General features: G+C 42.7%; 1 protein-coding gene across 2 annotated transcripts; it reads right to left on the bottom strand.

Annotated features, from left to right (window-relative positions):
- Nucleotides 1-217: 217 nt before the first annotated feature.
- On the bottom strand, nt 218-13053 carry smox (spermine oxidase). Of its 2 annotated transcripts, none has more exons than XM_076147613.1 (7): nt 12956-13053; nt 8696-8930; nt 7327-7553; nt 5586-5759; nt 4448-5192; nt 1574-1734; nt 218-733 (listed from the first exon to the last, which is right to left on the bottom strand). In XM_076147613.1, exons 2-7 carry the CDS (start codon nt 8901-8903, stop codon nt 581-583), a joined length of 1668 nt encoding a protein of 555 aa, XP_076003728.1. In that variant the 5' UTR covers nt 8904-8930; nt 12956-13053; the 3' UTR covers nt 218-580. The 2 variants fall into 2 exon arrangements, with proteins under 2 accessions (XP_076003728.1, XP_076003729.1); XM_076147614.1 differs by lacking the exon at nt 12956-13053 and adding an exon at nt 12645-12905.
- Between the last annotated feature and the right edge of the window lie 9615 nt (nt 13054-22668).

The following is a 22668-nucleotide window of genomic DNA, read 5'->3' as shown; positions in this document are numbered from 1 at the left end:
TTTGATTTGCAAGGGTACCAAAATGGTGAAAGTATGGAAACAGTCTTTCCTGTGGCTGTACGCAAGACTCGGTTGAACTTTCTTGGAAAGTATTTATGAGGACAGAAGAGGAGGAAGAGGAAATAATTGATGGCTATGTCCTCAGTGGATCAGGAAGCTTTAGAAATTAATGAAATTAACACGCCAGACCGTGCAGAGTTTGATGATAATACAACTTTAATTCTGTTAAATGTCATTTCTCATTTAGTATTTCCATTAAGTAACATTAAGTACAGAAGGCACTTACAAAAACAAGTTAAATTACAAAGGTTATTACAAATATTAATTGATTAAAAAACAGGACAGAATGATAAAGACAAGAAGTGACAGCACCATTTGCAGGATTTGCACAGTACATCCCAAATAAAAACTATCAGGATTTGGATCTACAGTACAAAGAATAGAAACAATACTCATATGTTATCAATGTAATGCCCAAGTTATATGCTTTAAGCATAATTTAATCATGTACTTAGAAGGTAGAAAGATTAAAACTCATCAGGTATCTATTATCATCACTAGTCAGAGGTTCTTATTTAATTTACATATTAGGCTTTGTGGTTTGAGCTCTGTGCAAGTCCTGGTACATCTCTATCAGGCGAGTGGCCTCCCTCTGTCCTGACAGCAAAGCACCATGGGTAGTGGAATAGTATTTTCTGTGGGTGGCCTCTCCAGCAAACAGGACCTGCAGAGGCTGGAAGGGGGAGAGCAAACAGAGGGAGAGGCAAGTAGGCGGAGGGGAACATGAAAGGAATTCAGCTCAGAAACGAAATCAACGTCATCTTGATGCATTTTTTATCCTTGAACTTCCCTCCTGTCCAGTCGGTTTATTTTTTTTTGTCCCTGAATCCCTTGTTGGTCCTTCAAATGTGGATGGAAAACATTTGTGAGGGCCTTAAGATTTTATTTTGACAGTGGTGAAGGTCTTCAGCAGAGGGGTCATGTTGTTTCCTCAGTAGAGTCCAAGTGAGCGCATACAACAAACCCCCGCCAACCCCCAACCCCAACCCCACCCCCCCTTTAGCCACAAGGCTTCAGGTTTCATGGTCTAGACTGCTGGCTTGGAATCAGCCTTCATAACCCCTCTGACACCAGCTGGATTTGCTCGACACTGCGCTCAGATGGGGTTTCGTAGTGATGACGCAAGATGCGAGGGGCGCACGCAGGGACAGTAAACAAGCGAGTGTACAGTCATGAATTTGGCGAAAGCATTGTTGGACTTCACTGAAGAGGAAATGAATGAGGAAGGAAACAGATTTTGACCTATTCTCAACAACTGAGCTACTTGGTGGCCTTCTGTCATCTCCCAGGACAGAATTGGATACACCAAAATGTAAAATCATCCCCTGAAGCGGATGATGTGTAGTATATGAACATTATCGATGAGGTGGGGTCAAAGAATGCCAAAATGGAAGTATTATTATTATTATTATCATAGGTGGATGAGCGCATTCTACCCGTGATTGTCTGAACTTCACAGATGTAATATTATAGCTTGGATATATGATACATTATGTTGTGGTGTTAGTCTCACCGGAGCCTTGGTACTGTTGGCATAAGGCAGTGGCATGGCCAGCCTCTCAAAGTCTCCCCCGCTGGAGCCCACCCTGGTGAAGGAGTAGGAGCCCCGGATGTACGGGTTGCTGCCCCATGAGGAGCGCATGATACGCCTTGGCTTTGGAATGTCTGGGTTCCCTGTGGACAGAGAGGGGGGAGAGACACATGCAGGTGAATTGAAGTTAATGCAAAACTTAATAGGTCAAGCCTCAGTCGAGCATCAGAGCAGCTGAAAATCTGGACGGCAGCTGTGAGGTTTGGCCGTTTGCTGGAAGCCATGAATCAACTTCTGACCCTCAGTAAGCGCAGAGCCGCAAGCTCGCCTATATGTAATTAAGCAACAGCTGAAGAGATTAAACCACTCTGACCGCAATAAGGAATGTGTGTGTGTGTGTGCCTTTATCTATAGGAACAGTGCTGACTGGAGTCACTGCTTCTGAACATCTCGTGACCCATTTCTCAACAGTGCTTAAAGCAATTGTGAAGAGTGAATAGTGTCCTACATAAATGTTTCTCTTTGTGACAATTTGCAGTGTTGCCTGTTTGCAGTGAGTCTGAAGCCACACAGCCAAGAACGCCCTTTAAAAAGCTTGTCGGCACAGTATCAAGACAGCAGGTAGAAGAGTTTAATATTGCACAATGGGATCACAATCCGACATTTGTCTAATCTTCTGAATTGTGTTAGTGAAGGAGGCAAACTCATTACAGGACTCATTAGAGAGGAGCTCAGTCTGTCAACCACAGTGAACAAAGCTGCATTATGGTGCATTATGTTTGTTTTTATCAATGATAACAGAGACAAATGATTGTCCTAGATTGTACATACAAAGTCTCTCTTTGTAAATGTCATAATGGACCTCAAGTTTTGTCTTGCGCCATCTGGGTAGAAGATATGACAGAAGGATAGGTGGAGGGGGGGGGCATTGTGACTATTTGAGGGCCCAGTAGGGAAAGAAAGTGGAAAGTTGTGGGTGATGCGTCAGGGGCCTTATTGATTCTTGGCATCTTCTTTCTTTTCTTCTTTCCAGTGGTTTATATATCCAGCTCTTTTATTGCTGATGTCAGCTTGTTGCCAATATTCTTCAGAGGAGACGTGGCGAGGGAGCCCTAGCGCAACCTTGCTCACCGTATCAGGCTCACCAGCCTGGGCAGGAACGAGCTGTTTCCCCGTTTTGTCATTATCAGCAAGGCTGGTAGCACATCCTGTGCTTTGTCCACCCAGTGAAGATATGCATCAGTCTCTTAAGGGGGGGGGGGGGGGGGGGGGGGGGGGGGGGGGGTTAAAGCCAGCGTTAAGCAGCTCTTCCATTCTGTCTATGTCTGCCAACGGGGGTGACGCGGGCGAGAGTGAAAGATGGGGGGGGGGGGACAGGTGTAGAGACGGGCTCAGAAGCTGCTAATCAACATGTCGACCCTGAGGTGGTGGAGTTTTGTCTCGGCCTGCTGCATCCTGTCAGGCTTTGGCACAGATGGGTCATGCAGGTGACAAAAATTGATCATTAATAATGTGACTCCAGATCGATGAGGGTGGAGGCCATCTGCTCTGAGGAGGTGCCTTCCATCCCACAACAGACCCACGTTATCAATGATAATAGTCGTTTCATTCAAGACTGCAGGTTATACGGAGTCGTGTATCGAAAAGTGCTGAATCTGCTGACTCCATTGTCGCCCAGGCTATCAAACAGTTCAGTCTAATCCTGCTCCCTGTTATCTGTGAGTATAACATGCGAGACCCCGCATGTACAATAACTTGATTAATGCTGAGTAATGGATTTGTTTTGTCTTACTGCTTCTGTTTCTTGTGAGCTTCTCCAACCTTTTCCCATCTGTTCGAGCTTCTCTTTGCTCGCTCTTGTCTATTCTGATCAAACGTTGCTTCCATTCGCCAAGATGTGAATGGTTGGTACCTGTTCCTGGTCCGTACCTTAAAAGGTAGAGTGTCTTTGACTGTCTGCCAGATGTCTGGGGCTGAATTTGTGTGATGACCTGGGGGCTGTAAATGTTTGGTCTTCTGTGGGAGTATTTCTTCTGGTCTAGCACCAGGCTTAAAATATAATCCATGTACATCATATGATTCAGATCTTAGAGAGAACCGTAAGCTCAAACTCCAGGCAATGTGGTCAGCAAAGTCAAGAGAAACAGCCTGGATATAATATTTAAATTAATGCGAAAGAAGCACTGGAAGAAGACGCAAGAGAGAGAGACATGAGCGATAAAGCACTCATGCCATTTGTGTGTGTAGGTATGTGTGTCTGTGTGTGTGTGTGTGCGACTAGAATAGGCTGATCAAGTGTCGGTCAAAGTAAATGCCTCCTGCATGTTTATCCTCCTTATCTGAACATCTCCCCCCTTCCTCTTACCCCCTTACTTCTGCTGTTACTTCTACTCTATGGACACAAAGCAGCATCTGAGTCATGTGTATTATCTGTCAGCCTTTCAGTGAAACGACCCTGTACGTCACAACTGAAGCTTATGTCACTTCCCTTAAATTCGTGCTTGCTTATTGTGCTTCAGCGCAGTGAATCACAGCTCGTATGAGTCACTGAGGTCACTGGGCTCCGCTCAATGAGCTTCACTGTGCTGGTTTTACGTCACTGGTTTCTAGTAACAGCTGGATAACGCAGCAGGTCACTGTCACATGTCCCCAAAAATGGTGACACTGTGTCGGTTATACAAACACAAGCCTATTTTGTGAAAGTACATTTTTGATCATTCTGTCCTTCATGTCTATGTGTCTGTCGAAAACTTTTCATGTTCAATTTTTCTACAGCACAGAAGAACCGGTTGTTTACTCGGAACAACAGTGACGCTATGACATGAAATCCAGCTGTGTGTGTGTGTGTGTCCTAACCTGTAAATTGCCTCAGCAGCTCAGTGCAGATCTCAGCCACTGTTTCGTCGTCACAGCGCTCCATGTACAGGGCCTCCTGCCCACAGATCCAGCCACTCAGCATGGAGCCATAGCGCTCTGGAGGCTTCAGAACTTCAAAAGTGCAGATCTTCTTGTACCACAGCTCCTCGGGGTAGACCAGGTGCTCCAGCTGAGCCTCGTCCTCCCACACGAACTGGATGCTGTTGCACTCTGGGCTCCAGAAAGGTTCTTCATACTCTAGGAATATCTTGTCAGTGGTGCTGATGCCGAGCTTCTCGATGGCCAGCACCTTGTCCTCTGGCAGAGAGGGGGAGAACATGGCCTCGTGGCTTTCCTTCAGCACACCCAGAGACGCTGTCACAATCACGTGATCGGCGGTGATCCACTCTTCATCTTCACACTCCACACAAATGGGGTGACCCAGGATCAGAGGATCCTCCTGAGATCGGCAGCCATGGTTGTTTTCATTGTGATCGTTGTCCCGGCGGGTGCTGCTGCCCCTGGCGATGAGCTCCTGGTTCTGGGTGGAGTAGTTCCAGTGGATGCAGCGGACTGGCTTGCTAAGGCAGATGGTGTGGGAGGGAATGTCCTGGGCCTGGAGGTCCACAATCTTCATGAAACCTCCAGGAATGATGTAATGCGCTCCAGGGATCTCCGTCCACTCACCAAACTCGCTCAACGATACCTCGTCCATGCTGGGAGAGCTGCTTTCACAACTCTCCAGCTAAAACAACACAGATTATCAGAGACTCCAAACACACCTTTGGCACCTCTTATGCATACAGTGCTGACTGAAAAACTAGTCTTTTAGCCTTTTAAACAGGTACAGGCAAGTTAAGTCTATGTTTGGTTTCTGACCCATTCTGATGATTTATGAGCCTGTACAGTGTATGGCTGAGGTTTGATGACTTATGAATACACTTTGCTGTCTATCGCCCATGTAAGAGCCGAGTCTCAAAGTGATGATTTGATTCAGACTAAAGAGCCTCAAACAAATACCAGGAAGTAATGTGTTCTTACAGGGGTGTGGATGCAAAGAACACACACATACACATGCACACACACACACACACACACACACACACACACACACACACACACACAGTTATAAACTGACCTTGAGGTATTGCTGAAGCATGGACAGTTTAAGCTTCTTGGTGCTCTCTGTATCATCAGGATCCAGCATGATCCTCTTGCGCACCACGTCCCGGGTAAAGACGCCCACACTGTTCTGGCTCTCAGCGCACACGGGCTTCCCGTTCTGGAAGAATTCCTGAGTCAGCTCGTACACCTAAAGGTAATCAAAAGGGTGGATGGAGGAGGGAGTGTAATGTACAAGGTAACATGGAATTTAAATACATCAGCTCATTTCGACTCAAGTCAATTTAGGTCAGTTTAGTTCCGGTCAGTTTGCTACTTGAAGGTCCACAAATCATAGCAGTTATAGTTTTATATCAACATGTTCCTGGTCAAAACATGCACAGTGTTAATCTGGAGTTGATGAAACTGACCTTCTACTAAAACTTCCACCAAACAAACATTGAGGAGTTGAGAACAGTAGAGAAGAGTGTGAATCCTAACCGATCAGTTTGATCTCAACATGGGGCAGAGAATCCTTGAATCGACAAGTGACTTGTGGATTGAGTTTGAGTGTTTGGTAAAGGGGCACGTTTTGCCGATGTTGTGATGGAAGGACACTGAGACCTTAACTGAAGAGTCGACATGAGTGGGTCTATTGAACACGAGTGCAATTTTGCACTAGAGTACCACACGTCTGTTCAGTAAAACAAGCATGAGCGGCATGAGAATCAAGGGCCTTGGATTAATTAGTTTTGAATCCTTTGTAGCAGACAGGATGTGTTTATAATTAATCATTCATAATGCAACTGTCTTCATTAACTCCTCTGACCCAAGCTTAGCTTTGTCGTACTGGCACAGCTGGTTATCTTGGGCTGATTGGGGACCCAGATTCTTAAGGCTGTCTGTCATTATACTAAAGAATCTTCCTGTTAGTTTTACAGTTGATTTTTGTGTCTTTCCCTGTCAGCAGTTGTCATGTGCGCTGCAATTCCACATTGACTACAGATAAGGTGATAACGGTGAATTGATGGTAAACTCTCCAATCTGTTGTCATGTCGACACTCTGAGATGTGCTGGGTTTTGTTGTTTAAATTCCCAGCGTTGCTCGGCAGGGAAGGCAGATCGCTTTTGACCCAGAAATCTTTGGATTCCTCCAGAAAACAAAGATGACACAAAGGTTAACCAACGCAATGTGTATTCTGCCTGCGCTATACATTCCCTCTGCAACTTCTTTTCCAGATGTGACCTAGTTATACGATGCCAAATACGAGCTTGAGCAGAAGAAGCTGCATTCACCAGGACGTTAAAGCGGAAACGACGCAGAAATGAAATTACCGGAATGGGAGTACCTAATTACATCAGCATGCTTCACTGTTTCACCTCAAGATGGCTGAAGAAAGTAAATAATGCTGTAACACGTATCAGCTGTGGTTTGGTGCAGACACATCCATTGGTATTTGCACAAAAATAGAATAATCACTCAAATTAGTATAATTGGTTTCTGGAATTCTCTTAATTATTTGATGTCAAACTGATTATTTAGTTTACTGAAAGGATTATTACATCTGATGACCTCTATCCTAGGCCAGAGGTCAGGTTAGATGGTAATACATGCAGAACACTTAACACACATGCTGAGTGTATGAGAGAGAGGGAGAGAGAGAGAGAGAGAGAGAGAGAGAGAGAGAGAGCAAGCGTGGCACAAAAGTCTAAATCAGCACATCCTGTATTAGTGTCTTTGTATTCCGGCCGACACCCGTTTGGTCCTCGTGTCTCACCTCGTTGTACAGGTCACTGAACTCCTCCACCAGGTCCTTGGGGATCCTCTTGCCGGCATTGGTCTGGTAGTGAGCCACGCCGTTGTTGGTGTACACACTGATGCGTCCCACGCTGCCCTCCTCGGCTGGGCTGTGCTCCAACAGCCCGTTTTCCTCCGCCAGGTGGTACACCGGGTTCCCATTTGCGCCATGGATCCAGGTAGCTCCAAGCTCCAAAGTAGTTTTACCTGCAAAATAACGAAGAAGACGAAGAGAGATGAGTGTGAGATAACCTGACACTGGATCTCATTAAAGTGCACACCTCGTGCTTGGCTGTAGATTATCTGACCTTTGAAGAAGAAGTGGGTGAAATGCTGGCATCACACAGGGTTTTCTTTTCTTTTTTTACATTTGCTTATGTAATAAAAATGTACAAATTCCAGAGAGAGAAATGGTAACGTGTGCTTCTGTGATTACATAATGCCCAAGCTAAGAGATAGAAGGGTTTACATTTGACAGCACAGTATGCTGGGTTTTATATGTGCCATCCTTTCATCCTTTTTAGGTCAAACATTCGTTCCTGTTGATATGTGCATATTTTATCAGTGGTGCAGAAAGATCCTGTTCTCTTCTTGCTCAACCAGTGAGATCAAAAAGAAAAAAATAAGCTGAATACGTTTTTTTTATATCACTGCATATGCTGAATGAACTGCACTTTAATGTTAGGTGTGGCTCCTACAGATTGAAGATACCTGTATATCTGGCTCTGCAGAACGGCTGTTCTTGCTTTGACTTGTGTCAGCCAGCTTGTTAGTAAAAGATCTCTTTGCGTTGAGCTTGACAGAGCAAAGCCTGACTTATGTGAATTACCTCCCCAGTGCAAAAACAAGGATTCAATCGCTCTAATGTTGAAAGATGTGTTCCTGTCTTCGTCTCTCTTCTCTCCTCTTCAGTAAGTGAAATCCCACTAGTAGAGAACTGAGGATAAGTGACAACCTTTCACTCCAGTAGTATGGCCTTTATTCCTTTATTCTCACTGCATTAGGTTTAAGTGTTTTCCACTTATTGTTGATTTCTATTTTCAGGATTGCTTTAAACATTTAGATGTGATCGACTGACTTTAATAAAAAAGTTTAATAACGCATGCCTGTATAGTGGTAAGGATTAATGGGGAGAGAAAGGATGAATCAATCAATCGATCATTACTGGAGTTGTACTAATTCAGAAAATAATTGTGAATCTGAGTTACTGTTTGCTGCAAATAGTCCGGCTGTAGTTTCTGAGGTCATGTGACAGAGGGCATACATAGCTCACATTATGTTAAACAGCACATATGTGTCATTTGTGAATACGTTCAAACATAAACATTGACACAAACACGTCCACTCACCGTGTTGAAGACTCAGGACTCTCCCTCCAACGTGGTCTGAAGCCTCTAGGACCGTGACATCCGTGAAGCCGTGTTTCAGTAGGACCTTAGTCGCAGCAAGGCCCGCCAAGCCAGCGCCAATCACTACTATTCGAGGCTGCCGATGAGTGCGTAAGCCACTACTAAGGGGGTCATCAGTGCTGTCTGATGAAATTTCACAACTTTGCATGCCTTCCAAGCTCCTCTTTTACGCGGCCTGGGGACAGAGGACAGGGGACAGGGGACAGGGGACAGGGGACAGGGGACAGGGGACAGTGAGCAGGCGAGTCAAGTAAATATCAGCATATCTAAACTAAGGCATTGTGCGTTTTCTCACGTAACCAATCTTCTTACAATCCTCTTACTTACGGCTGATTGCAAAGTTCTGGGCCTTGTGTAATAGATGGAGAACAAGAGCTGTTAGACTATTGTGGACATTTTATAATTCCTTGGCTGTTTTTGCACATCAACTGCATTAACTTGAGCTCTATTGCTATAAGTCTGCAGGGTTCTATGGCCTTCAGCACACACCCTCAACCCCCTGCCATGTTTTCCCAAACATGAAATCTTTATGTAGAGCTTGATGTCAGACTTTTTTTAGGATCTGACTACATTTTTAAAAAATGTATTCAAGCACAGCTAGTATGCTATGTGTTTTCTTTATGTAGAACCAGCGTCACCAGCTGAGGCTTTGCAGGACAGCCAAGAAAACAGCTTCTAACATTGTTTGGAAGAATTATGTGGAGCTGGAAGGAGATTGTGTTGAACATTAATTCTAAGCGCTGACCTACTAAACAGTTTAGCAGTTTGTTGTGATTGCAGTTGGGATACAGTAACTCTTTTATAAGTGCTGCTTATTGTCATTCAAACCATTATGACCCACAATTGTATTGTATTGTATTGTGTCTACCTATCTAAAAGATAATCCTCTCTCTCCATCAATACCTCCTCTACTGTGCCTCTAGTCTAAGGGCTTAACTTCTTGGCACTTAATCTTGTTGTTCTCTCCTGACATGATCTTTGCTCGTGTTGCTTTCAAATCTCCTATGTACGTAGCTTTGGATAAAAGCGACTAAAACTAAAAATGTAAAATGTAATTGTAGCTGTGATTTAGTTATTTCCAAGTCTTTTTCCATGAAGGGTTTATTTTAGATCTGCCTATGGTGGCACTGTTTACTGGGCATAAGGTGAATTAAAAGCTTCTCCAGCCGACCCTGTTATTTCCTTCAGAGCCTAAACTACACAGAAACCAAAAGTGATTTCTCAGTACTTCTAATTATACAGAAATGACCCAAAGACACTCACAGACATGCTGATGAAGACCTTTGAAGAGCACAAGCAGCCTGCCCATTCTGGTGCATGTGGCTGGCTGCGCTGAATGTATGGATCTGTGTGTGAGGACACACACAAGAAGATATAGAACTGGCTGACATACTTTCATGGAACACACACTGTTTCAATTCTCTCCATGCTACAGCTATGACGTATTTTAATATTAAGTTTAGAGAACATACACAAGAAAACACTATCATATGGTTCCAGGTCAGAAACATAATGCTGCTGTTACGCAATACTACCACACACAAAGCGCACATACTCGCCGCTTTGTTACCACAGTAACACTGGTCACAGGGCAATACACATGGTGTTATGCAAAAATGCACAATATGTTTTTTTCACATAGAGGTCATTGCATTGGCTCAGTGACTCTAAACTACATGTGTGTCAATATAGTATATATGCAGTATATACTGTATATATATATATGTATCATTTTATTCCGCATGAGCCACGCTGCTCATTTCTAAGCCATAAACAAGTGAGCGACATAATTCAGTACAGAATTTAACCCTTTGGAGTTTACTTAGAAAAAATGTGATACTGCACATTTTCTACTTGTTTCAAGAAAGAAACACATTTTAAAATCTGTGCTCTAGCAAAAAAAAAGTTTAGAGAAAAATATGTCAAAATTTGTCGCAGTGTCAAAATCATTATCAAACCCAAATATTGAGTTAAGAGAAAAATCTAGAGAAGTTATTGATTGTAGAAATATTAGTGAGAAAGCAAAACTTCGTTGTGGAAAATTCTTCATTGTTTGACCGTCATGTCAGGCAACAATGCCTCCAGAACAACACAGTCCTGTTATGGAGGCCTGCCTGTTTAGGTGGCATATCAGAACCAAATTGCAAAAATGACCTCAGACACTGGAGCTTTGGAACAGGGTGGAGGCCATGTTGACCTTTCATAAACTCTGATGGTCAGAAAGTGCGACACACGCAGCACGAGAGGCTTCACATCAGCACTTAGCTGCATTAACCACATGATGACACCGCGGACAAAGGGTATCAGAGGGGAAACCACAAGACAAACATGACAAGATGAACCTCAGAATAATCACACAACTTAACGCCGGATTCTTCTTCGTCATCCGTGAACCTTTGCTGAAGATGAGCGGCAGGCTGGGCAATTTCAGTATCACAGTATATTTTGAGCGACATGTGTCATCGATGGTCAGGTCAATGTGACGATCCATAAAGGATAACAATCGATGTCAACGCAGCGCTCCAACTTCATCGACAAACTACAACAAATGGAGAAGCAGCTCAGCAGGCAAAGCCTCTTTCTGAAATGCACTGTCCATGTTAGTGCGAAACATTCCAATCACACATCCCAACACATTACCAACACGTGACAAAAGTAAATCAATGTGATTACCAAGGCAGAGATAAGACAATCTGACAATTCTTCTTCTCTGTCAATGTGGGGGTGACTAAATAAAGCATTTCATCATGTCACACCCTCTGGTTTATCTGACTCACACACATTTGTTCACCCAGCCCTGGTTTCTTGTAATTCCATGGCTGCTTAATACACTTGCCACATGCCGCCATTCCACGCCTCAGCCCACAGCAGATTAATGAGTGGGCTGTCCTTGGTGGATATGCAGCTCAAGGTGGGGTGGGGGTGGGCTACCACTGACCTAGAAATGGCAAGCTACAGTAAAGGTCTCTACCACACACACACACAAAGACACTATACCACAGCAGGGCACGCCAGGGTGTCAGTAAGTCACCAGTGGGCAATTCTAAATGAGCTATACTGTCAGTCACTTTATCACACACACACACACACAATCTGCTTTCTCCACACTTTTTCCCTCTCCCAGCTGTGTCCACACACACATCTGCATGCATGTTACTTCCTCCATCAGGCCCCACTCACACACGCGTCTCTCCGGTGCCTCCCCCCCGCCAAAGGCCAGACATTCCACACTCCTGTACCAGATATTCCCAAGGTGGATTGGTGGGTGATTGAGTGGAGATCCCCGAACATAAACACACACACACACACACACTCATGCGTCACCATGCTATTACTGTATTTTACACTTGGATGGTAACCAAGTGCTGATAAACAGTATCAGGAAAGTGCAGTAGTAGAAGAGGTTCCAAAGGTAAACACAAGTTACACACACACACACACACACACACACACACACACACACACTCAGCAATTCAGTGAGACATCGAGGATAAAAGGCACAGGAAAGAAAGAAAGGAAGCTCATAAATCTAAATAAATGACACACTACTTGTACTACACTAGAGATACTGTACGCAAGTCATCAAATACTGACAGAGGCGAATAAGGGCAGAGTACCCATATGTGTGTGTGTGTGTGTGTGTGTGTGTGTATGTGTGTGTCCTTTAGGAGATTACATCCTCCTGCCACGTAAAGTGCTGCCGGGACACGGCAGCACTTTCAAACAAAGAAACAACTTCACTTGCTGAACTCGAAATGTTGATTTCGCCACACAATCCAGATTTTGAGCGTTTAAACACACACAGACACACAGACACACACACACACACACACACACACACACACACACAAGCACACACACGTACACGCACACACATGCGCGCCAGCACCTTTATTGGCCAGTTTGTCCCGTTGGATCGATGACACCGGTCAGTCAGCGCGCAACACGAACAGCTCAGAGGCAAAACAAACACACACCAGCGTTAATATTCCGTGTATCTACTCCACCGCGCTGCTGACAGCTTCAGTAAAGAAGACGCTCAGTCGAGTTTAGCGATCGTGGACTGATTTGAACCTTTTTTTTTTTTCCTCCGCTCAGTAAATCTGCGCACTCTGCCTCTCCTCCTCCTCCTTCCCCCCCAGCTGTGTCCTCGCGGTGTGTGTGTGTGTGTGTGTGTGTGTGCGTGTGTTTTATGGTTACCTGACGCTGTTGGTCTTCAGCTTGAGAACCTCACACTGCTCCGCTCTCCTTTGTGCAGTTTCCCCTCAGACCGGCTCCGCTTTGTATTTATGCCTGGAAACCAGAAGCAGCCAGTTTTCCGCTGCCCCTGCCTCCTCATTAATAAAATATGAGCCCGGTGACGTGTGCATGTGTGTGTGCCTGTGCCTGTGCGTGTGCTTGTGTATGTGTGTGAGGACCGACCCCCCTCCCCCTGCTGCTGCGCCGCCGCTAAACGCTCTAATTATGCGCTAATAACAGCAGTTTGATCATTAGTGGAACATTACACTGTAAGAAATTGCTGTAGAATAACGATCAAATATCAACAATTACCGGCACTTTCCGTGGAAAGGCTGTAAATGACCGGTGAGTAGCTGTAATGTAATGAAGAAGAGTATTCTGCCTTATTATATACGTTAAGCAGTAACCGGCATAACGATTCTATATTCAAAGCCCGGTGTTTTTGGTTTAAGCTTTTTTCCATCTAAGGCAAAATAAAATGTCAAACGTACATCAAATAGAGGACCTCGTTCTTGCATCGTGACGCCTTGGAAAGGACTTCAAATTCCCTCAAGTGGCAGATTTTTGTTGTTCGATTGCCACTATAGGTACTCTACAGTATTTTGAGTTTGCGATGCATTTTAGGAACAAACGCAGAAGTGACACGTACGCGTCAACGTGTCACTCGCTTACATAATTGCTCTGTATTCGCCTGAATTAAAGTTTCATCTTGATTGAACTTGCCATTTAAAAGCTAATCAAAGCGGCTGTCAGAATGGGAGTGTTTTCTCTTATATACTATATATAATCTTTTTTTTTTTTTTTTTTTTTCTTCTGAAGATCTGCAAAGTCAGTCATGGATGAGTTCTATTAAGTAAGCACGTTATTGGCCCCCTTGCTACAAAAGCGCTGTATTATTAGGAGTATTTTCCTCTCTTTTATTGGTTTAGATTGTTGATCGATTGACTTCACATCATTCCTCTTGCTATAAGCATAGGCTATAACAGACAGGGCCAAATACTGCCATATTTGTATCCCAGTCTAGTTGATAACGTTGTTTTTTTCCCCCATTTTTTTAATGATATTGTGATATTTTAACGATTACACGAACATTACAGACATGAACATTTTGATAGCATCCTTTTGTTTTGACTTTATGTCATGTACTGTATGTGATGTTCGGGTATCTTGAGTTCTAACCTTTGAAGACCAGGACTTGCTTTTTTGAATATATAGCTGGAAATTATTATTCATGTCAATTAGTTTGAATAAACTACAAAAATAATAAGAAACAATATCAAAATCGAATTCACTGAAATCAGTTGTTTATATTGTGCTGCTATAAGACCAATATGTTAGTTCATGACATAAAAAATCTGTAATAATGTTACCGGTAGATTAGAAAATACAAGCATAGAAAGACTAGAAGTGTAAGTATAAGTGTAGATCAGCATTTTAGAGTTCACCCTTTTGACTTTAATAGCTATCTGGCAACATTGTTACATTGCAAAATACTTAAGACTTCCACAGTATGATAACACACACAATCAAACTAAAATAACTCTAAATGTGTTACAATAGAGCATCTTCCACACAGACATTTAGGGTGAAATATTTGTACAGATATGATGTTGTCCTTTTAAATTGATGATGTTGTAGAGCTGTTTCATGTTGCTGGGCAGGAAATCCTTCGGGAAGCAGGCGTTGTTTGTTTTGGTGGGTTGACCCTTTAACATCTCCAAAGGCCACCCCCCTCCCCCCAACTGTTCTGTCTGCAGGTCCAAACCCATAAATCAACAGGAAGTCCTGGATGATTCATTGGCGGGGAACACCTCTCAGATGTCATCGGAGTTTGTCTTTGAATAGACCAATAATCACTAAAGTTCATCTTGCGGGTCACCTCCCTTCCTGTCCATGTGCTTTGTCTGTTAGGGAAGCTGTTGTAGTCATTTGAATAAACGGCCAAAAATAGAAAACTACAAATCTTTAAACACATCATTCAATGGAAGTGTAACACAGGGGTCAACTCTCAGAAATAACATTGTTAGAAGTGTAAAAAATAAACATTTGTCATTATCTTGACACTGTACGCCTCATCATAGCAGATGATTCCACCCATGGAATTCAAACTTTGAGACTCGTCCACAGAGCAGAGGAGCGAGACAGAAACAGAGCAGATAGACACAGAAGGGGCAAACAGGGTCATGACAGGTTTGGATTGTTAAGGCGTGTCAGTCATCTTTCTTATGAATGTTATTAAAGGAGGATGTTCACTGATCAGTTGGATTTGAATTCGCTGATCCAACCTGACACAAACAGTAGGGACAGCAATAGAAGAGGTGACACAAACATTCAGCTACCAACTATGAATAGTTCTAAACATCAACATCTTTATCTCATCAGGACACAGATAGTTTGAATTTAAGGTCCAACTCTTCTTCCAGTTCAGACTTAATATGGCATTATTACAATATGAAGCTACAATGGCACAGTGAGTGCCTTCCTCTTTGTTGGGAGTTAATAAACAAAAGTTGATATTTAAGAGATTGAGGACGAGGACTCCAACCTCTTCAAACATGTCTTACATACAGAGTGGATCTGTCAATGCTTGTTGATGATCATTGGTTGATTGAATACAGGTATGCTGACTGTCTCCACTCTTGTATTGTTCCTGAATTACTCAATCAGCCATTGAGCAAGCACTGATGAGTTTCATTCGGAGCTCTCCTGTGTGTATTGACAATGTTTGGTTGCACTATTTGGTCGTTTTAAGTTGATTTGTTATCCCTTTCATCTCTTCTGTCACTGTTGTGCTTCACTCTGTGTTTACCTGTGTGTAGGCTGAGGTCAGCTTCCCATGACACCACCTCAATGCTTTTGAACTGAGTTGTTTGGGTAACAAAAGCAGTGGTCAAAAAGATGTGAGCAGCAAACTGATGACATCAGGCTGACCAGGAAGCAGTAATAAACCACCAGCACAGCAGAAATGTGGTGTAGGTCACTGCAGCTCACAGTAAGGTAACAGGATAACCAATCTTTAACATGTGTCGCCTCTTTTCTACACCTCTAACATGTCCATTCTTCACTGTTCCCTTTGACAAGATTACTGCCAGGTGCACACACATCAGTCGTTGGGTTTGATTTGTTCAGACATTCACCTCTTCCTTAATAGACTTTAGTTGGAGCCAAGCTCTCCTCAGATGATGGTGGCATATCAGGCAGAAACCCGATTACTGTATACAGTACACGCCGTTGGGCAGTAAAGGGTAAAGGGATGTGATGTCATCATACATTGCCAGAAGGAGTTATTACCAGGTGGGGGTGGAGTTTACACATGGAAGCTGCTGAGCTGTTAAGCACTCTGCAAACACTATAACATTGAGACTTATCATAACAGACATGAGAGTTTACAGAGAGTTAGAAATCTGAATAGAAACCTGGTTATAGGTGTACATGACCAGACATAAGGGTTACTCCAGCAGAAGTCTATTTGGGTGTCCAGTTGAAATGGCACTTTAGAAACCTGGTTACTGCCGAAAATGGGTAATAATGCCGTGAATGATCTCCTTAGAAAGGCAAGAACCAGTTACTTGTCTTTAATATGCAGATCACTGCTGAATGCATGTAACTGTAGCCATCTTATCCATATAACAAGCAAATGCATGAGAAGGCCCAGGGATATTGGGCCCAGGGCCAGGGAAAAGTACATTTTAGGCAACGGGACATGCTGGTAAATGCTTAAAGACATTTCACCTCTCATCCGAAAGGCTTCTTCAGTTCTGGCAGACTGGTGGGGAATCCCAGGTTGTTTTATAGGCTCATTATGTTACAGTGTGCTGAAATGATCAGGAGCCTGATGGAGATAGAGTTCATTCCAATGCATTCACATACAGTATACACATACTGAAAAACATGGTCAAAGTATGTAGTAACTAAAGTGACAAATACTGTATTCTGACTTGAACATGTGCATACATTAGGTTCCTGTACCCTTTTAAATAAAATATGCATATTGCACAGTGGCCAGTGTGTATGTTTCCGGGCAAATGGGATGTATCATTAATAAGATTTTTGTTTGACGTGGGACGGAGCCATGCTGTGTTCATTAAAGCTCAGCTGGAACTGTAAGGGCACAGCATGAAACCCTGCAGGACATTGCAACATAGATGAAAACTTTGATTGGTTGTGTTGTGTAATCACATGACATTTATTTGTCCGTTCCACGCACTGGTCGTCTTGTCTCACATTTCCTGTTACTATCTTAATTACTTTGCAGGGCGCCTCAGCTGAGATGATGTGATTAACACGTGAATATACATGTGTCTGCTACGTAATTAAAGTGCAGAGAGGCATGCTGGCGTGGGACTGATAAAGCGGTCTGATCCCTGAGAAAGGCCTCTCTGTTTGTTGGTCTACCAGGGCACAGAGACCTCACATTGTGAGTCTGGCCAGCATTGGGTTACTGTATTGTCCATCGTTTTCCCACCTCCCTCTAGCTCTCTTGCACAACCACCCACTAAAGAGGGGGAAGAAAGTGGCTTTTCATTGATGGGAGAGTTAGAGCATACACAGGAACTCAGTGAAGAGGGGAGTCAGTCAGCTGGCTTCCACTGCCTTTCATGATCCTGAGCCCAGCAACAACTAACCTGTATGAATCCTATACACACTGATTCACTACCTCAATCAATGGCTCCAAGCAGTGGAGAGGGTGCTAAGGACCAAAGAGTGCTCAGTCGTTAATGGTGGGTTTGTTGCTGCTGTGTAACTTGCTTTAGTCAAACTTCAGATCGGTCACTGAGTGGGAGAGAATAGAGAGTTTGAGTTTGGGAGTCAGCTGCAGAGTTCAGATCAGGACAATTTGGATGACAAATATTTGTATTCATGTGAAAGCAGGCAAGACGCATAATAAGTTGCCAATATGTACACAGCATGTTGTCATCTGGCAGAACAAGTTAGTTCAAGTAATATATAACCTTTGGTTCTGTGAGCCTTTAGGAAGAAAACGGATTTTACTGGAGAATTTTTGAATACTGAAATTCAATGCACACTTAAAATAGATCATTAGTGAATTAAATGTTTTGCTATTATGGGTGATTTAGTATGTCTGTGTATGTATGTATATCTTTGGAATATAAAAGGGAAACTCACATGAACATGCTCCACGAGGAAAATCTGTAAATCAGCCCTTTGAAAGTAGAACTATGAATAACACATTCCCATTTAATTCCTGTTATTTATTTTCTCAAGTTGATTACAGGGAATAAAAGCACTCTGCGATGAAGGTAGATGTGTCATGTGAGCGTAAAAAAAACATGAGTCACATGTAGGTTCATTGTATCTTACCGTCTTATCCCTACATCTCTATAACTCCTTACTGTGTTTCACCCTCCTTTGTTCACACCATCACACCACCAGTTGCACAACAGGTCTTGGCAAGAGGTCTTGTTGTTTTGGAGAAAACCGCACCCTGAAAACTCCCATTGCATTAATTAAAGGAATTAATTATTCTCTAATTTAAAGGAATTAAATGTAATGACACCAAGTACAACCAATGACACGTAGATACATAGACATTGTGAGCATCATTTTGATGTCTGGAGCAAACCAGTCTTCACTGCCATCACTATTCTCCCCTTTCACACATGGTCACACTGAGAGTAAGGACGCAGAGGACTGATGCTGCGTCAGGTCATCTGAGCGGACGTGAAGCTGCGGTTTTCACAGCAGAGTTTGCAGCGATGTTTCACAGGGAGGTGCAAAAACTCACCTCTGTCAGAATCTGTTTTTGACACGGCATTTTGTATAACTGCATTGAGTTTTGTGAGGACATTAAGCAACATTGATGTATCTGCTTCTGCGCCACAGTGACCATTTTGCAACAAAATGGACAAATGCATAAACACTTGTGCAATTGTGTGCAATGTACCTTAAGATTACACCAATCCAACCAGACACTGCTCCTTTGTGGTCCCCCTAATTTGCAAACACCTGTGGGGAAACGTTTTCTCTTCCATGTTCTTCTCTTAGTCAGTGTGGCCTGCAAGTGACCAATAATGCAACATTTACATCTTTTATGTAACACAGACAACCCACTTCTGACTGTCAGCACAGAGAGACCATCACACAGTAATGAGGAAGCGGCAGAAATTATTTGAAACAGCAATCCCAAACCATAACATCCAGACAAGAGTTGTTCAAAAAGATCACAAAATCATCCAAAACCAGTCACAAGGTAGAGATAATAAGTTTATTCTGGACGGAGACAAAAGATGCAAATATAGCATAATTGTCAAGTGATCAAAGGGGTTGAAGTTAGCACTGTGAACAGATGCAGCGAAGGAAGAGGATGTTGAACATCACAGCAGAGTTCTGACGAGAGCAGAAGAGGAAAATATTGGGAGCATACATGACAGAGGAGCAGAAAGAGGCTGAGAGATAGCGCAAGGGAGGGAGGGAGGGGGTTGGAGGGGGACATTGGAATAATAAATACACTTTCCTGCCTTAACTTTGACCCAAAGAAGGAAAAATTAACAAACAATTGTTGCATTCTGGGCTAAACCGTTTCCAGTGTCGGTACAGAGCACATGACTGGGTGGCGCTGGATTAACCCCTGGACCTGACCTCAGCATGCTGACGTTATCTTAGCACTTCAGGAAAGGGTTGAGTGACCAACACCCTGATGACACACACTGTGACCTACAGCTAGGAACAGCAAACCTCAAACCTTTTCACTGAGCACTTTTTACTTTGAGTTTGTCTATTATGACGGGTCGAGTGATTTGGTTGATGAAGTAGCAATCTGCACCACGGAGAACTCCAGGTTGTCTTTCAAGTTCTGAAACTCCTTGTGCCAAATTTCTATTGGTGATATTCTTGCAACCAGACTGGAAATTAGTTTTGGCTAATTAAAAACAACAACCTTAAATCTCTTAAATAGAATGTCACTTTGTTTGTTTGGAGAGTAGGCGATACACAAATAATACACTCATCTCGTATTTTCTGTGAGGGGCTGGACATCCATGACCTCAGTCTGGATGAGACATTTTTGTCTGGTGATATATCTTGATCTTAAGTATTCCAAGGTGCACAGTTCTGTGCATGAGGTTGATGAGGTTGTACTTGGCACTCCACCTGGTTTCAAGATGATCTCCTTGTCGACCTTCAATCATCTGAGTTACTTATTTAGCTGTTATCCCAATAATCTGCTGAACAGAAATGATGCCAAAACAGTTTTGAGGACGAAGTTGAATTGAGAAACAGTTGCACATTAATTCCGATTGCACACCTGGATATTTTGAGATAAGGGATCATATTTGTCAGTATTCAGTCAGTATTTTCTTGTGGTGCTTGGATGAAGGCCAGAAAAAACAAACCATCAAAGGATTAAGAGAATGCGAGGAACTTTGATGGGCATCATCATTTCATAACATGACCAGCTTTTCTTGATTTGAGAATGTCTGTCAAAGAAGCCTGACAGACATATTTGCAAAACATGACTAACTTGTGATCTAACATGTGATCTGCACAGCCTTGGCAGGTAAGGCATGACCTGAGACACAGACAATCTTTGCCAGGATTAAGGAGTCGATGATTTATGGACTGTAAACTGTAAACATCACACACAGAGTTGCTGGAACATTGGTGGTAGGTACATGTGACAGTAACACCTTTTCAAGTGGCCACTGATCTGTTTATCTTCAGGTTCTGACACGGTGTGGAAGTATTTAGATCGATTGTTATTATTCTTATCATTGTAATTATTATTAGAAGTTCCCTCCCTGATTTATTGTAAAAATCAATGTTTGGCTCTGGAAGGTACAGAGGTTGTCGAGGGGTCAGAAGGTTCCTGATTGGCACCAACCTGCTCCTGTTGTGTAGGTTGGCGCCCTGGTGCATGATAGGCCATCAGCATGTCAGTGTGCAGATGGGTGAATGTGAGTTTTATGTAAAGCACTTTAGATAAAAGCGCTATATAAGAACAGTCCATTTAGTTTAACAATCCTTACCTAGTCCCACACTTCCCCATACTTCAACCCATGAGGTCAATGAAAACATTCCCCTGTGTCTGTCACTGGATACGAGACCCTGTCACTGCTCGCACTGCTATGTGTCTCAGTAGGGGGGCGGGGGGGTGACCATGGACTTCTCCTGTTACAAAACATTCTCTGCTTCGGCTCAGGCTTTGCTGATCCTAAATGTCACAGAGCCTGCAGGAGAGACTGACTCCCTCACGTACATGTCAGATTTTTTTTCTGTATTTGTGCTGCAGCGTCTTGCCTCATGCTACTACACCTGGAAATAGAGCTCCTGTGTTCCTATAAAATGCTACAATGAAGCTAAGTGTGTTTTGTGTGTTTAATTTACAATAAATATGCATTCGTTGTTTCATGTTGCCTCTGACAATTGAGGAAGTTACAGTCTATAATGATCAACTCTAACATAGACTACAGCCAACCTTTCCCTGCTCTCCCCATACATTCTCCATTGATAACCACTCCAACCACATTTAAGTGTCATATTACTAAAATGCTACTGTAGATCATAAAGATATTAAATTAATATAACATCCGTCTTAAATCTTTTTTGTAAAAAGTGCTATTACAGCTGTAATTGTGTTTGATCTGTTTTTTTCACCTGCATTTATGCGAATTTTGCAAGATGGACAAGGTGGCATTTAAATTCTTTTCCCCTACAAACGATAATGTATACAGAAATGTCTGCCCATAAAATACATTTTGTCCATATCATGCATCTATTCTTTTCTGTAATGACAACAGGTATGAAAGATGGAACTCACAACAAAATTCCACCAGGACCCTGAACATTCCTGATCAGAGATTGGACTACAGCACCAAAAGGCACCATTCTGCCATCTACAGGCATGGAGAATTTTAAACTGAGATACATGTAGTTTTATTAAAGAAAGGGAAGGACCGAGCACACATTGCACTTGTATAAGTACCACTAGTACTAATTATTATTATTATTGTTGTTGTTGTTGTTGTTGTTGTTGTTGTTGTTGTTTCAAAGTCATCTTACATGTGTTAAAGGTGTCAGAAACAGGTCTGCCAAAGTCTCAAATTCCAAAAATCATTCATAAAATCCCATTCCCTGTTTTTAATATGCTTCAACTCATTTAAATCTATTGATTCGTAGAATTATTATTTTTTCAGCTGCCCTCTGAAGTGCAAAATAATCTACAGATGCTATGTCCAGTGTACGCCACTAGGGGGCAGCAAATATAGATTAATTGAATGAAATGGCCATCACCTCACTACTGGAAAATGAAAAAGGGAGGTTTAATAAATATGGCAAAGTTAATGAAAACAGAGTATCTGAGCATATATCTAAAGCAAAAACAATTTAATTTTAACAAAAATGTTCTTAATGTTGTGAGACGATTCAATTCTCCTTATTGCTTAGCCCATATCTTTACTCCTGAAGTCAGTACTTTGTAACACCTTGACAATATGTCAGCCTTCCACAAACAGTGTAGTAATTTTACATACCAAGATTTCATTTGGCTCAGCATATAAAGAGAAAATTCCTGGTCAGCACTGTGTAAAAGTCCACAAAATTTCTGAGAATTAGAGTTTAGGTTTTTTCATGTTGCTCAATGTACAATGCTCTCTGTTTAAGACTTGTAAGAGTTCAATTCATATAGTATATCCCTATTTTTAAGGCCCTGGACACCA

The sequence above is a fragment of the Genypterus blacodes genome, unplaced genomic scaffold (assembly GCF_046128005.1).
Source record: "Genypterus blacodes isolate CSIRO-AG114 ecotype Tasmania unplaced genomic scaffold, CSIRO-AGI_Gbla_v1 ptg000039l_1, whole genome shotgun sequence".
Lineage (NCBI taxonomy): Eukaryota > Metazoa > Chordata > Actinopteri > Ophidiiformes > Ophidiidae > Genypterus > Genypterus blacodes.
Note: the sequence above shows the minus strand (reverse complement) of the source record. Positions and strands in the feature narration are given on the sequence as shown.